The sequence below is a fragment of the Trachypithecus francoisi genome, unplaced genomic scaffold (genome assembly GCF_009764315.1).
Source record: "Trachypithecus francoisi isolate TF-2019V2 unplaced genomic scaffold, Tfra_2.0 Lachesis_group3, whole genome shotgun sequence".
Taxonomy (NCBI): Eukaryota; Metazoa; Chordata; class Mammalia; order Primates; family Cercopithecidae; genus Trachypithecus; species Trachypithecus francoisi.
This window is the reverse complement of record NW_022681468.1, coordinates 37136346-37151501: the sequence shown is the minus strand read 5'-3', so window position 1 is coordinate 37151501 and position 15156 is coordinate 37136346. Positions and strand designations below refer to the sequence as shown.

General features: G+C 42.1%; 1 protein-coding gene across 6 annotated transcripts in view; it reads right to left on the bottom strand.

Moving 5' to 3' along the window:
* The window catches only part of ZFYVE26 (zinc finger FYVE-type containing 26), a 74407-nt gene that overhangs the window by 44611 nt on the left and 14640 nt on the right, over nucleotides 1-15156 (bottom strand). For 2 of the 6 annotated variants that reach the window (XM_033187639.1, XM_033187641.1), the window contains exons 11-14: nucleotides 12972-13580; nucleotides 12632-12715; nucleotides 8972-9040; nucleotides 8409-8563 (exon numbers count right to left, since the gene is read on the bottom strand). In XM_033187639.1, the coding sequence (XP_033043530.1) occupies nucleotides 8409-8563; nucleotides 8972-9040; nucleotides 12632-12715; nucleotides 12972-13580 (917 nt within the window). The remainder of the gene's footprint in view (nucleotides 1-8408; nucleotides 8564-8971; nucleotides 9041-12631; nucleotides 12716-12971; nucleotides 13581-15156) is intronic. The other 4 variants (XM_033187640.1, XM_033187642.1, XM_033187643.1 and 1 more) reach the window with 3 other exon arrangements.

Genomic DNA, 15156 nt, shown 5'->3' with positions numbered 1-15156 from the left:
AAATCAAGGTTAAAAGACAAATGCTAATATTAAAATGTAAAAATGCATGATATAAAGTTTTAGATTGGAAATAATCTCAGCTATATAAAAGTCATACATATTTTGGAGAAATATTGGCCAAAAAAGTAAATTTTTAATATTGGTTGTTCCATACTATAGGGTTAAAAGTAATTTTATTTTCTTGTTAATACTTCCTGGCATTTTCTTATATGTACAACTTATTCTGTCTGTATCCAGGTCAAAAAATAAAAGTTTTATTGAAAAAAAAAAAAAAGACCATGGCTCAAGAAAAGGAGGAGAAGTGGAGGACTTTAGGGGTAAAATATCATGGGACTCCTAGTTAATTCCTTTGGATTTGAGCATTAGAAAGGCTGGGGAGGGGCTGGCTGGCATGGTGACTTGTGTCTGTAATCTCAGCACTTCATGAGGCCAAGGAGGGCAGATCATTTGAGGTCAGGAGTTCGAAACCAGCCTGGCCAACATGGTGAAACCCTGTCTCTACTAAAAATGTAAAAATTAGCCAGGAGTGGTGGTGTGCACCTGTAGTCCCAGCTACTCAGGAGGCTGACGCAGGAGAATCGCTTGATCCCAGGAGGCGGCGAAGATTGCAGTGAGCCAAGATTGAGCCACTGCACTCCAGCCTGGGTGAGAGAGTAAGTCTCTGCCTCAAAAAACAAAAAAAAAAAAAAAAAGAAAAGAAAGAGAAAGGTGGAACAGGGCGGAGCAAGATGGCCGAATAGGAACAGCTCCAGTCTCCAACTCCCAGCGTGAGTGACACAGAACACTGGTGATTTCTGCATTTTCAACTGAGGTACTGGGGTCATCTCACTAGGGAGTGCCGGACCATCGGTGCTGGTCAGCTGCTGCAGCCCGACCAGCGAGAGCTGAAGCAGGGCGAGGCATTGCCTCACCTGGGAAGCACAAGGGGGAAGGTACTCCCTTTTCCTAGCCAGGGGAACTGAGACACACAACACCCAGAAAATCGGGTGACTCCCACCCCAATACTGCGCTTTGAGCAAACGGGCACACCAGGAGATTGTATCCCACACCTGGCCGGGAGGGTCCCACTGCCACGGAGCCTCCCTCATTGCTAGCCCAGCAGTCTGCGATCTAACCGCAAGGCAGCAGCAAGCCTGGGGGAGGGGCGCCCGCCATTCCTGAGGCTTAAGTAGGTAAACAAAGCTGCTGGGAAGCTCGAACTGGGTGGAGCTCACAGCAGCTCAAGGAAACCTGCCTGTCTCTGTAGACTCCACCTCTGGGGACAGGGCACAGCTAAACAACAACAACAAAAAAAGCAGCAGGAACCTTTGCAGATGCAAACGACTCTGTCTGATAGCTTTGAAGAGAGCAGTGGATCTCCCCACACAGAGGTTGAGATCTGAGAAGGGACAGACTGCCTGCTCAAGTGGGTCCCTGACCCCTGAGTACCCTAACTGGGAGACATCCCCCACTAGGGGCAGTCTGATACCCCACACCTCACAGGGTGGAGTACACCCCTGAGAGGAAGCTTCCAAAGTAAGAATCAGACAGGTACACTCGCTGTTCAGCAATATTCTATCTTCTGCAACCTCTGCTGCTGATACCCAGGCAAACAGGGTCTGGAGTGGACCTCAAGCAATCTCCAACAGACCTGCAGCTGAGGGTCCTGACTGTCAGAAGGAAAACTATCAAACAGGAAGGACACCTATACCAAAACCCCATCAGTACGTCACCATCATCAAAGACCAGAGGCAGATAAAACCACAAAGATGGGGAAAAAGCAGGGCAGAAAAGCTGGAAATTCAAAAAATAAGAGCGCATCTCCCCCTGCAAAGGAGCGCAGCTCATCACCAGCAATGGATCGAAGCTGGTCAGAGAATGACTTTGACGAGATGAGAGAAGAAGGCTTCAGTCCGTCAAACTTCGCAGAGCTAAAGGAGGAATTACGTACCCAGTGCAAAGAAACTAAAAATCTTGAAAAAAAGTGGAAGAATTGACAGCTAGAATAATTAATGCAGAGAAGGTCATAAACGAAATGACAGAGATAAAACCATGACACGAGAAATACGTGACAAATGCACAAGCTTCAGTAACCGACTCGATCAAATGGAAGAAAGAGTATCAGCGATTGAGGATCAAATGAATGAAACGAAGGGAGAAGAGAAACCAAAAGAAAAAAGAAGAAAAAGAAATGAACAAAGCCTGCAAGAAGTATGGGATTATGTAAAAAGACCAAATCTACGTCTGATTGGGGTGCCTGAAAGTGAGGGGGAAAATGGAACCAAGCTGGAAAACACTCTTCAGGATATCATCCAGGAGAACTTCCCCAACCTAGTAGGGCGGGCCAACATTCAAATTCAGGAAATACAGAGAACGCCACAAAGATACTCCTCCAGAAGAGCAACTCCAAGACACATAATTGCCAGATTCACCAAAGTTGAAATGAAGGAAAAAATCTTAAGGGCAGCCAGAGAGAAAGGTCGGGTTACCCACAAAGGGAAGCCCATCAGACTAACAGCAGATCTCTCGGCAGAAACTCTACAAGCCAGAAGAGAGTGGGGGCCAATATTCAACATTCTTAAAGAAAAGAATTTTCAACCCAGAATTTCATATCCAGCCAAACTAAGTTTCATCAGTGAAGGAGAAATAAAATCCTTTACAGATAAGCAAATGCTTAGAGATTTTGTCACCACCAGGCCTGCCTTACAAGAGACCCTGAAGGAAGCCCTAAACATGGAAAGGAACAGCCGGTACCAGCCATTGCAAAAGCATGCCAAAATGTAAAGACCATCGAGGCTAGGAAGAAACTGCATCAAATAATGAGCAAAATAACCAGTTAATATCATAATGACAGGATCAAGTTCACACATATTAACCTTAAATGTAAATGGACTAAATGCTCCAATTAAAAGACACAGACTGGCAAACTGGATAAAGAGTCAAGACCCATCAGTCTGCTGTATTCAGGAGACCCATCTCACATGCAGAGACATACATAGGCTCAAAATAAAGGGATGAAGGAAGATCTACCAAGCAAATGGAGAACAAAAAAAAGCAGGGGTTGCAATACTAGTCTCTGATAAAACAGACTTTAAACCATCAAAGATCAAAAGAGACAAAGAAGGCCATTACATAATGGTAAAGGGATCAATTCAACAGGAAGAGCTAACTATCCTAAATATATATGTACCCAATACAGGAGCACCCAGATTCATAAAGCAAGTCCTTAGAGACTTACAAAGAGACTTAGACTCCCATACAATAATAATGGGAGACTTCAACACTCCACTGTCAACATTAGACAGATCAACGAGACAGAAAGTTAACAAGGATATCCAGGAATTGAACTCATCTCTGCACCAAGCGGACCTAATAGACATCTATAGAACTCTCCACCCCAAATCAACAGAATATATATTCTTCTCAGCACCACATCACACTTATTCCAAAATTGACCACATAATTGGAAGTAAAGCACTCCTCAGTAAATGTAAAAGAATAGAAATTATGACAAACTGTCTCTCAGACCACAGTGCAATCAAACTAGAACTCAGGACGAAGAAACTCAATCAAAACCGCTCAACTACATGGAAACTGAACAACCTGCTCCTGAATGACTACTGGGTACATAACGAAATGAAGGCAGAAATTAAGATGTTCTTTGAAACCAATGAGAACAAAGATACAACATACCAGAATCTCTGGGACACATTTAAAGCAGTGTGTACAAGGAAATTTATAGCACTAAATGCCCACAAGAGAAAGCTGGAAAGATCTAAAATTGACACTCTAACATCACAATTAAAAGAACTAGAGAGGCAAGAGCAAACACATTCAAAAGCTAGCAGAAGGCAAGAAATAACTAAGATCAGAGCAGAACTGAACGAGATAGAGACACAAAAAAACCTCCAAAAAATCAATGAATCCAGGAGTTGGTTTTTTGAAAAGATCAACAAAATTGACAGACCGCTAGCAAGACTAATAAAGAAGAAAAGAGAGAAGAACCAAATAGACGCAATAAAAAATGATAAAGGGGATATCACCACCGACCCCACAGAAATACAAACTACCATCAGAGAATACTATAAACACCTCTACGCAAATAAACTAGAAAATCTAGAAGAAATGGATAATTTCCTGGACACTTACACTCTTCCAAGACTAAACCAGGAAGAAGTTGAATCCCTAAATAGACCAATGGCAGGCTCTGAAATTGAGGCAATAATTAATAGCCTACCCACCAAAAAAAGTCCAGGACCAGATGGATTCACAGCTGAATTCTACCAGAGGTACAAGGAGGAGCTGGTACCATTCCTTCTGAAACTATTCCAATCAATAGAAAAAGAGGGAATCCTCCCTAACTCATTTTATGAGGCCAACATCATCCTGATACCAAAGTCTGGCAGAGAGACAATGAAAAAAGAGAATTTTAGACCAATATCCCTGATGAACATCGATGCAAAAATCCTCAATAAAATACTGGCAAACCGGATTCAGCAGCACATCAAAAAGCTTATCCACCATGATCAAGTGGGCTTCATCCCTGGGATGCAAGGCTGGTTCAACATTCGCAAATCAATAAACGTAATCCAGCATATAAACAGAACCAAAGACAAGAACCACATGATTATCTCAATAGATGCAGAAAAGGCTTTTGACAAAATTCAACAGCCCTTCATGCTAAAAACGCTCAATAAATTCGGTATTGATGGAACGTACCTCAAAATAATAAAAGCTATTTATGACAAACCCACAGCCAATATCATACTGAATGGGCAAAAACTGGAAAAATTCCTTTGAAAACTGGCACAAGACAGGGATGCCCTCTCTCACCACTCCTATTCAACATAGTGTTGGAAGTTCTGGCTAGGGCAATCAGGCAAGAGAAAGAAATCAAGGGTATTCAGTTAGGAAAAGAAGAAGTCAAATTGTCCCTGTTTGCAGATGACATGATTGTATATTTAGAAAACCCCATTGTCTCAGCCCAAAATCTCCTTAAGCTGATAAGCAACTTCAGCAAAGTCTCAGGATACAAAATTAATGTGCAAAAATCACAAGCATTCTTATACACCAGTAACAGACAAACAGAGAGCCAAATCATGAATGAACTTCCATTCACAATTGCTCCAAGAGAATAAAATACCTAGGAATCCAACTTACAAGGGATGTCAAGGACCTCTTCAAGGAGAACTACAAACCACTGCTCAGTGAAATAAAAGAGGACACAAACAAATGGAAGAACATACCATGCTCCTGGATAGGAACAATCAATATCGTGAAAATGGCCATACTGCCCAAGGTTATTTATAGATTCAATGCCATCCCCACCAAGCTACCAATGAGTTTCTTCACAGAATTGGAAAAAACTGCTTTAAAGTTCATATGGAACCAAAAAAGAGCCCGCATTGCCAAGACAATCCTAAGTCAAAAGAACAAAGCTGGAGGCATCACGCTACCTGACTTCAAACTATACTACCAGGCTACAGTAACCAAAACAGCATGGTACTCGTACCAAAACAGAGATATAGACCAATGGAACAGAACAGAGTCCTCAGAAATAATACCACACATCTACAGCCATCTGATCTTTGACAAACCTGAGAGAAACAAGAAATGGGGAAAGGATTCCCTATTTAATAAATGGTGCTGGGAAAATTGGCTAGCCATAAGTAGAAAGCTGAGACTGGATCCTTTCCTTACTCCTTATACGAAAATTAATTCAAGATGGATTAGAGACTTAAATTGTAGACTTAATACCATAAAAACCCTAGAAGAAAACCTAGGTAGTACCATTCAGGACATAGGCATGGGCAAGGACTTCATGTCTAAAACACCAAAAGCAACAGCAACAAAAGCCAAAATTGACAAATGGGATCTAATTAAACTAAAGAGCTTCTGCACAGCAAAAGAAACTACCATCAGAGTGAACAGGCAACCTACAGAATGGGAGAAAATTTTTGCAATCTACTCATCTGACAAAGGGCTGATATCCAGAACCTACAAAGAACTCAAACAAATTTACAAGAAAAAAACAACCAACCCCATCAAAAAGTGGGCAAAGGATATGAACAGACATTTCTCAAAAGAAGACATTCATACAGCCAACAGACACATGAAAAAATGCTCATCATCACTTGCCATCAGAGAAATGCAAATCAAAACCACAATGAGATACCATCTCACACCAGTTAGAATGGCAATCATTAAAACGTCAGGAAACAACAGGTGCTGGAGAGGATGTGGAGAAACAGGAACACTTTTACACTGTTGGTGGGATTGTAAACTAGTTCAACCATTATGGAAAAGAGTATGGCAATTCCTCAAGGATCTAGAACTAGATGTATCATATGACCCAGCCATCCTACTACTGGGTATATACCCAAAGGATTATAAATCATGCTGCTATAAAGACACATGCACACGTATGTTCATTGTGGCACTATTCACAATAGCAAAGACTTGGAATCAACCCAAATGTCCATCAGTGACAGACTGGATTAAGAAAATGTGGCACATATACACCATGGAATACTATGCAGCCATAAAAAAGGATAAGTTTGCATTCTTTGTAGGGACATGGATGCAGCTGGAAACCGTCATTCTTAGCAAACTATCACAAGAACAGAAAACCAAACACCGCATGTTCTCACTCATAGGTGGGAACTGAACAATGAGATCACTTGGACTCAGGAAGGGGAACATCACACACCAGGGCCTATCATGGGGAGGGGGGAGGGGGGAGGGATTGCATTGGGAGTTATACCTGATATAAATGACGAATTGATGGGTGCTGACGAGTTGATGGGTGCAGCACACCAACATGGCACAAGTATACATATGTAACAAACCAGCACGTTATGCACATGTACCCTAGAACTTAAAGTATAATAATAATAATAAAAAAAAAAAAAAAAGAAAGAGAAAGGCTGGGGCTGGGGAGGGTCCTATCCTCCTCCAAGGATCATAATTATCATTAAAGTGTAAGATCTAAAATGATCAGAGAAGGTTAAGTAAAAATTGTCCTATCACCTAGAGTTCCCTAGATTTATTCCTCAGCAACTGAACTCACGTGAAAGAACAATTCTGATCTACATGTTAAGTAGCTAAACTACCAAATACTTTACTACCAGTAAAAGTATCATTAATATGCCAAGAGGGTTTTAAACATTAGAAGAGTACTGTTTTATGCTATTAAGTTTAATCAACAGTAGAGGATTTCATATTCCTCACAGCTAAAACGTAATCCTCTTAACATTCCTATGAGGTAGAAAAACCAGGTATTGTATTTAACTCCAGTTTTCAAATGAGGAAACCAAAGCTCAGAGAGGTTCAGAGTCTTTCTGATTACCATTCCAGTGCTATTTTCTCTCTACAATACAAATATTCTAGTCTGCCAGCTCTCCATACTTCTTGTATATTGAACTGGCATTCTATTTATTATTGAGACTGGGCATAATGGCTCATGTCTGTAATCCCAGCATTTTGGGATGTCAAGGTGGGTGGATCTCCTGAGGTCAGGAGTTTGAGACCAGCCTGACCAACATTGCAAAACCTTATCTCTACTAAAAATACAAAAATTAGCCAGACATGGTGGTGCATGCCTGTAATCCTAATTACTTGGGAGGCTGAGGCAGGAGAATCAGTTGAACATGGGAGGTAGAGGTTGCAGTGAGCTGAGATCGCGCCACTGCACTCCAGCAGCCTGGGCGACAAGAGCAAATCTCTGTGTCAAAAATTAAAAAAAAAGACAGGAAAAGGAAATTGTATTAAAATTTTAAACTAGATAAAAACATGGCCTGGGTGCGGCAGCTCATGACTGTAATCCCAGCAGTTTGGGAGGCTGAGGCAGGTAGATCACTTAAGGTCAGGAGTTCAAGACCATCCTGGCCAACATGGCAAAACCCTGTCTCTACTAAAAATATAAAAATTAGCCTGGTGTGGTGGGCACCTGTAATCCCAGCTGCTTGGGAGGCTTAGGCAGGAGAATCATTTGAACCTGGGAGGTGGAGGTTGCAGTGAGCAGAAATTGTGGCAGTATACTCCAGACTGGGCAACAGAGCAAGACTCCATCTCAAACAAACAAAAAAACAAACAAACAAAAACCCACGTATATGTTCAGAGAAGGAGTCAAGGAGAGAAACAAACATTTCCATGTTTTTAAGTGGTGGGAATGTGGCTGAATATTTTCTTTTACCTTTTAAAAACACTGCTATGTTAAGAACCACAAACAATTCAGTATCTTTCAATCCGCCCTGCTGAAGACTGGGCCTGGGCACATGGAAACCCCCTCCTGCTTCTGCTGCTTCTGCTGCTTCTGCTTGATGAGGACCCCTGAGTGCTCCCAGGTGGCTCTGGTTGCACATGCTCCGAGCCTTACCTGATGCTAAGTTGTTCAGGGGCTGAAAAGGTATGGCCTAGGCTCCCCTTACCTGATGGGCTTCTGCAAAGTTTCCGCGAAGGATGCAGGATGCCAGCAGTGACTCAGGTGGGGAGAACATCATGGGGAGGAGTGAACTTTGAGGATGTGGGTGCAATCTGCTGTCCAGCTCATTCTGCCCAGACACGGCACTCAGACTTCCCTCTGTTGGGACACAAGAATGTGTGGGGCCAGAGAAGCAAGAGGAATTGAGGAAATGCTATATTGCTGACACCTACCACCAAACTTTTATCTCCTCAATGTCCTTCTGTAAAAGGTCTGTAAATAGGTCTTAATTTTTCCTCAAATGAAGGGCAAACCTATGCTACCATCTTTGAATACAAGATGTTAAGTGCCAACTACCTTCTTTGAGTATTTACCTCTATTTCTCCCTGTTGCTGGATAACTAAATTGAGAATGAAACAATCCTTTCCCTTCTCCCAGTTAAAATCTGGCCATCTGCCAACCTTGAATAACAACCTTGACTGCTCAATCCCAGCTTTACACCATGGTGTGTGGCAATTCTATACCAGGGCAAAGCTGCTCAAAGTTGGCAACTGGTAGAAATCTGCATACCTGATGTACTTGTGCTCGGCTCACTACTTGTACTTTCCAGGGATGGGTTGGAACCTCTGTCTTGGCCATCTACGGGTATTGGGAAGAAGATAGAAAGTCAATCATCAGCTCCTTACAGAGTAAGAAGTGTGAAGTTGGCTTGACAGCCAAGATCTGTGTAGTTACAGACAGAGGACAATGAGTAACTATGACACCTGCTGCTCCTTCTACAGCAAAACACAAGCTCCTACAGACCAAAGGCAAAGGGTGGGCTGAATATGACAACAGGGTTCACCTGGGCAGTAGCCTATACCAGTGGTTCCCAACCTGTGGGTCTCAGAGCCCTACGAACTTTCAAGTTATTTTTAGGGGTCAGTGATCAGCACCTGCTCAGTAAGCACTGGCAGTATTCTGAAAAAATAAAAGCACAACTGTTATGACCAGGAAGTAGTAGGGACACAATATTTCCTCACATAGAAAAAGTATCTTCACACTTGAAAAGGCAGACAACTGGCTGGGTGTGGTGGCTTACACCTGTAATCCCAGCACTCTGGGAGGCCATTGTAGCAGGATAGCTTGGGGTCAGGAGTTTGAGACCAGCCTGGGCGACACTGCAAGACCCTGTCTACAAAAAAATTAGAAACAAATTAGTTGGGCAAGGGGCCATGCACCTGTAGTCCCAGCTACTCATGGGGCTGCGGCAGGAAGGATTGTGTGAGCCCAGGAGTTCAAGGTCACAGTGAGCTATGATTGTGCCACTGCAATTCAGCCTGGGCAACAGAGCAAGACCCTATCTCTATTTTTTAAAAAAATGTAGGGAACCAAAGTCTAAGACCTGGCTGGCCACGGACCATGATATTCAAAGTCTCAGAGAAAAAGCTTCTTCTCTTCTCAACACCAGGCTTCCTAACGTGCTAGAGCTTTCTAACAGAGGCTCACTATTTCTTAGCGTGCTCATTCGAGTGGCTGTCTCAGCCTCATGCAAGGAAGGCCCCTCAGTTCACTGTTTGGAAGCCCTTTGGAAGGAACAGCTGTAGAAAAGAGATGATGGATTGTGCATTCTTGTACTGAATGGGTCAAGTGGATGCAAACTCTGCCTTCTGACCCAAACCAATTAATGTAGCAGCTTAAGGGACTTAGCAACTCAACCTTGAAGGTTTCTCTCATGGCATCCTCCACCCCACTCAGTATGCTCACCTTTCGTGTTGCCACTTAGCTAGAGCCTACTCATTCTCTGGAGCTTGGTTCAAGAGTCAACTCCTTTATGAAATCTGTTGCCCTTACATCTGCAGGTCATGCTGATATCCTGTTTTAAGACATTTCTTCTGTTTTCAAGCAGGGCCTTAGGTCACTTTAAACTTTCCATGTATACTGTCTAAGCAGGTACATTACAAATTGTTTGAAGTCAAAAGCCTAGCTTGTGCCTCATTTACCTCCCTCAAGACACCTAGTACTGTTTAGCCCATGGGAAATCCTCATGAATTCCTTTTAATTTTTAAAAGATCAACACCAAAAGCCATAATGAAAACTTGATTCTCTAAAAATTTAATACTCCTGCATAATATGCCTGTATTAACTTCTCTAAGAAAAGTCCATAAGTGGAATCAAAAGGCAAAATAAAGAAAAAATAATAGCACATCATGAGAAAATATTTTCCTTAATGTATAAAGAGCTTTCTACAATTCAACATGAAAGAGATTCCTAAGAGAAAAATGGACCTTAGACATTAGGCAGTTTACAGAAAAATATAAACAGCCAATAAATATATGAAAAGATATTCAATCTCAAAACTAAAAAAATACTGCTAAAGCAATGAAACATCATTATGATATTAAGTATACTGGTGAAGGTTTTAAAAAATCTAATACTACTGACTGATGAGAGTATGTGCAAATAGGCAATCACATATAGCTTGTAGAACTATAAATAATAGGAGGGAGAGAAGGATAGGGAGAGGGTGATTAATGAATATAAAATCAGAGCTAGACAGGAGGGATCAGTTCTGCTGTTCTGTAGCACTGCAGGATGAATATGGTTAACTATAATCTATTATATATTCTCAAAAAGCTAGAAGAAAAAAAATTTTTTTTTTTTGAGATGGAGTCTCACTCCGTCACCCAGGCTGGAGTGCCGTGGCACAATCTCAGCTCACTGCAAACTCTACCTCCCAGGTTTAAGTGATTCTCATGCCTCAGCCTCCCGAGCTGGGCGCCCACCACCACACCCAGCTAACTTTCATATTTTTAGTAGAGACAGGGTTTCGCTATGTTAGCCAGGCTGGTCTTGAACTCCTTGCCTCAAGTGATCCATTTGCCTCAGCCTCCCAGAATGCTGGGATTACAGGTGTGAGCCACCATGCTCTGCCGAAGAAAGGATTTTGAATGCTCACAATACAAAGAAATGACAAATGTTTGAGGTGATAGATAAGATATTACTCCAATTTGATCATTACACATTTTATAAACATATTGAAATATCACTGTGTATCCCTTAAACATGTACAATTATTATATGCCAACTAAAAATAAAAGGGAGGCCGGGCCCAGTGACTCACGCCTGTAATTACAGCACTTTGGGAGGCCTAGACGGGCAGATCACTTCAGGTCAGGAGTTCAAGATCAGCCTGGCCAACATGGCAAAATTCTGTCTCTACTGAAAATACAAACATTAGCCGGCTGTGGCAGCGCGCACCTGTAATCCCAGTTGCTCAGGAGGTTGAGGCACAAGAATCGCTTGAACCCAGGAGGTGGAGGTTGCATTGAGCTGAGATCACACCACTGCACTCTAGCCTGGGCAACAGAGTGAGACTCCATCTCAAAAAACAAAACAAAAAACAAAACAGAACAAAAAAAACAGGAAATAAAAATAAAAGGGGAAAAATAATAAGACCTACTTCATAGTATTGTGAGGATTAAATAAGTGAACAATTACAAATATAAGGAATGTAGAGCAGCATCTGGCATACAATGAATACTTAATATTAACTCTTACAGAAAAAAAGAAATACATATTGGTCTACCTTATTTTTAAGGCAACTGGGTAATATCTATCTATACTTTATATCCACATACATCTAACCTAGTAATTCTGCTGCTAGGAGCTTATCCTATATTTACACAAGTATGCACAGACATATATAAGGTTGTTTACTACAGCACTGTTTATAATAGTAAACAATTGGAGACTTAAACGTACATGAACAGGGTGTTTTTGACAATGGAATACTAAGCAGTATTTAAAATGATAAGTGAAAAAAGTTTTCAATTTATAGTACAATACATCTGTATATATAAAAGGATATAAACGAAAAAAGCAAGCTGCAGTTCTCAATATATATGCATGTGTATATATAAATATACATGTATAATGCATGTGTATATATAAAAGGATATAAACGAAAAAAGCAAGCTGCAGTTCTCAATATATATGCATGTGTATATATAAATATACATGTATAATGCATGTGTATATATAAAAGGATATACAAGTTTATATTGCATGGAAAATTTCTGGAAGGATACACAGGAAACTATTAACAAGGGTTACCTTGAGGGAGTGGGAATAGGATAATTTTACAACACTTTTGTTGTCTTTGACCATGTGCTGTTTCTTAAAGAGTATTATTAGACAAGTAGCATTACACCACTTGCCTAGTGCATGGGAATGAGCTCTTCAGATTACCTGCCTGGCTCCTTCTTGTCCGACGACCCCGGCGGACACTGGGGTGCCGTGTGGCAGGCCGGTATCTTCGGGAAGGTTGCTCCTCTGAAAGAGCAAACCCAATAGGACACACAGGAGAGTGATCAGCTTTGATTTGGCCCCTCTTGGCATAATAGGTGGGGGAAGGTTTGCATTGGGCTCTGAGACACGGAGCATAACCCAGTGTTCTACACTGGTTGCCATGGTGATGATATGCCCTGAGTTATGGGGTGACTCCCATGTACTCCTAGCTCTCTCCCATATTCCCAGGATCTTTCTCCCTCCCCACCTTCTGGTCCCACCAGTTCCACCCTCCTCTCACCTGAACGATGGTTGCTTGTTACCACTTTGTATCTCCACTGGGCCTCAGAGAGAACCTTGGAAAGTCGATGCAGGCGGCTCTGCAGTCCATCTCTGCTTCCTGAGCAGCTCTGACCTTCTTGCTTTGGCTTCTCAGGGGGAATGTGGCTACTGATCTCATCCAGTTGTTCTTGGAGAAGCCTGAGGAAGGCCCCTATTGCAAATTCATCAGCCAGAAATCCACTGATACCACTAGTAAAGTGTTTTAAGTCCAAAAAGCTGTGCCTATGAGGCCCTGGGTAACTGTCTTTTGGCTCTGCCTTCACACAGCTTGGCACTGTATAAGCAAGGGTCTTTGGGACTCCCAGGGAACCCTGCTCTGACTTCCTTTCAGGATGTGCTATGTGCTGAGGGCTCTCTGATGGGGACCTCAAACCTGAGAGGCTCTTCCCCTCAATGTCATCATCCTCAGCATAGTCCTCAGGCAAGTGAGGCTCTGGGTGAAGATCAGCAGAGGTGATAAGAAGCAATGAGAAGATGTTTTCCAGAAGCTCCAGGCACAAAGAGTCAGGAATACTGCACAGATACTGTTGACACCTGGCCAGGTAAGTTGAGAAGAGATTTACAGCACCTACAAAAACATGTACAAGAGAAGAGTCCAGAGAAAGAGAAGACAGAGAATGCAAACATTAGAAACATTACCTCCCAGAGTCAAACATTCTCACAACTTTAGCTCATTTATTTATTTTTTAATTATAAGGGAACCGAGGTTACAGTGAGAAGAATAAGAGAGACTTCTTAGGATGTCTCGTCATGATTTGCTGAAAGATTTTGCTATTTCAAAAGTACAGCTCGCCATGGGCAGTGGCTCATGCCTGTAATCCTAGCACTTTGGGAGGCCGAGGCGGGCGGATCACCTGAAGTCAGGAGTTCGACACCAGCCTGGCCAACTGGTGAAACACCATCTCTACTAAAATATAAAAATTAGCCAGGCATGGTGGTGGGAGCCTATAATCCCAGCTACTCAAGAGGCTGAGACAGGAGAATCACTTGAACCCAGGAGGCGGAGGTTGCAGTGAGCCGAGATCACGCCACTGCACTCCAGCCTGGGCGACAGAGTGAGACTCTGTCTCAAAGGAAAAAAAAAAAAGGTACAGCTTACTGAAAACTCATTATTTTGTATCTGCTTTGTGAATATTACATTGTTCTTCATCCCTGATAAGGACTCCATATTTCAGTTCCTGGAATGAAGGTAACATGCAGACACTTTACTCCTCAATTCTATTTCCACTTATTTTTACACTAAAGATGATCATGGTGGGCCGGGTGCGGTGGCTCACACCTGTAATCCCAGCACTTTGGGAGGCCGAGGAGGGTGGATCACAAGGTCAGGAGATCAAGACCATCCTGGCTAACATAGTGAAACCCCATCTCTACTAAAAATACAAAAAATTAGCCAGGTGTGATGGTGGGCACCTGTAGTGCTATCTACTCAGGAGGCTGAGGCAGGAGAATGGCTTGAACCTGGGAGGTGGAGCTTGCTTGCAGTGAGCCGAGATCGTGCCACTGCACTCCAGCCTGGGCAACAGGGCGAGACTCCATTCCAAAAAAAAAAAAAAAAAAAAGAGATGATCATGGCTACCTAGATCTCTTAAGAAATCCTTAGTAGGCAAAAATGACCATGCTAAGAGGTAAAGGTCTATTCCAAAGCTAGGAGAGAGGGAAAACTGACCACTAGTCACAGAAGGCAAGTTAAGGAATTGTAAATTATTAAGAAAAATGAGAGAGGATAGGACCATTAGGTTGGTACTTTTCACACTGTAGGCTATGACCTATGAAATCACCTTAGAAGGCTACATTTAAAAAGATGAAATAGGAAACAAAAATAATCAGCGGTGTGCTCTGCGAAGTAAGCATTGTTTTTAAAACTTGGTTTGTAGATCACATATATACACATACATATGTAAACACACAAATTATATACCTAGGTGCAAACTGGAGTAGGATGTAAAATGCCATTCCTACCGTGAAATATAGTTTTTAAAAAAAGCATTTGGAAAACACCACACTGGGTGATCAGACTCTGTTAAAATAGGCAATCACTTGCTTTTTCCATGTCTCTTCGATTCAGAGGCTGACAGATGGATGAAACTCTATCTCTGGGTGAAATAAAACCAAGGCCATCACCTCACTCCCAATCTTGATGG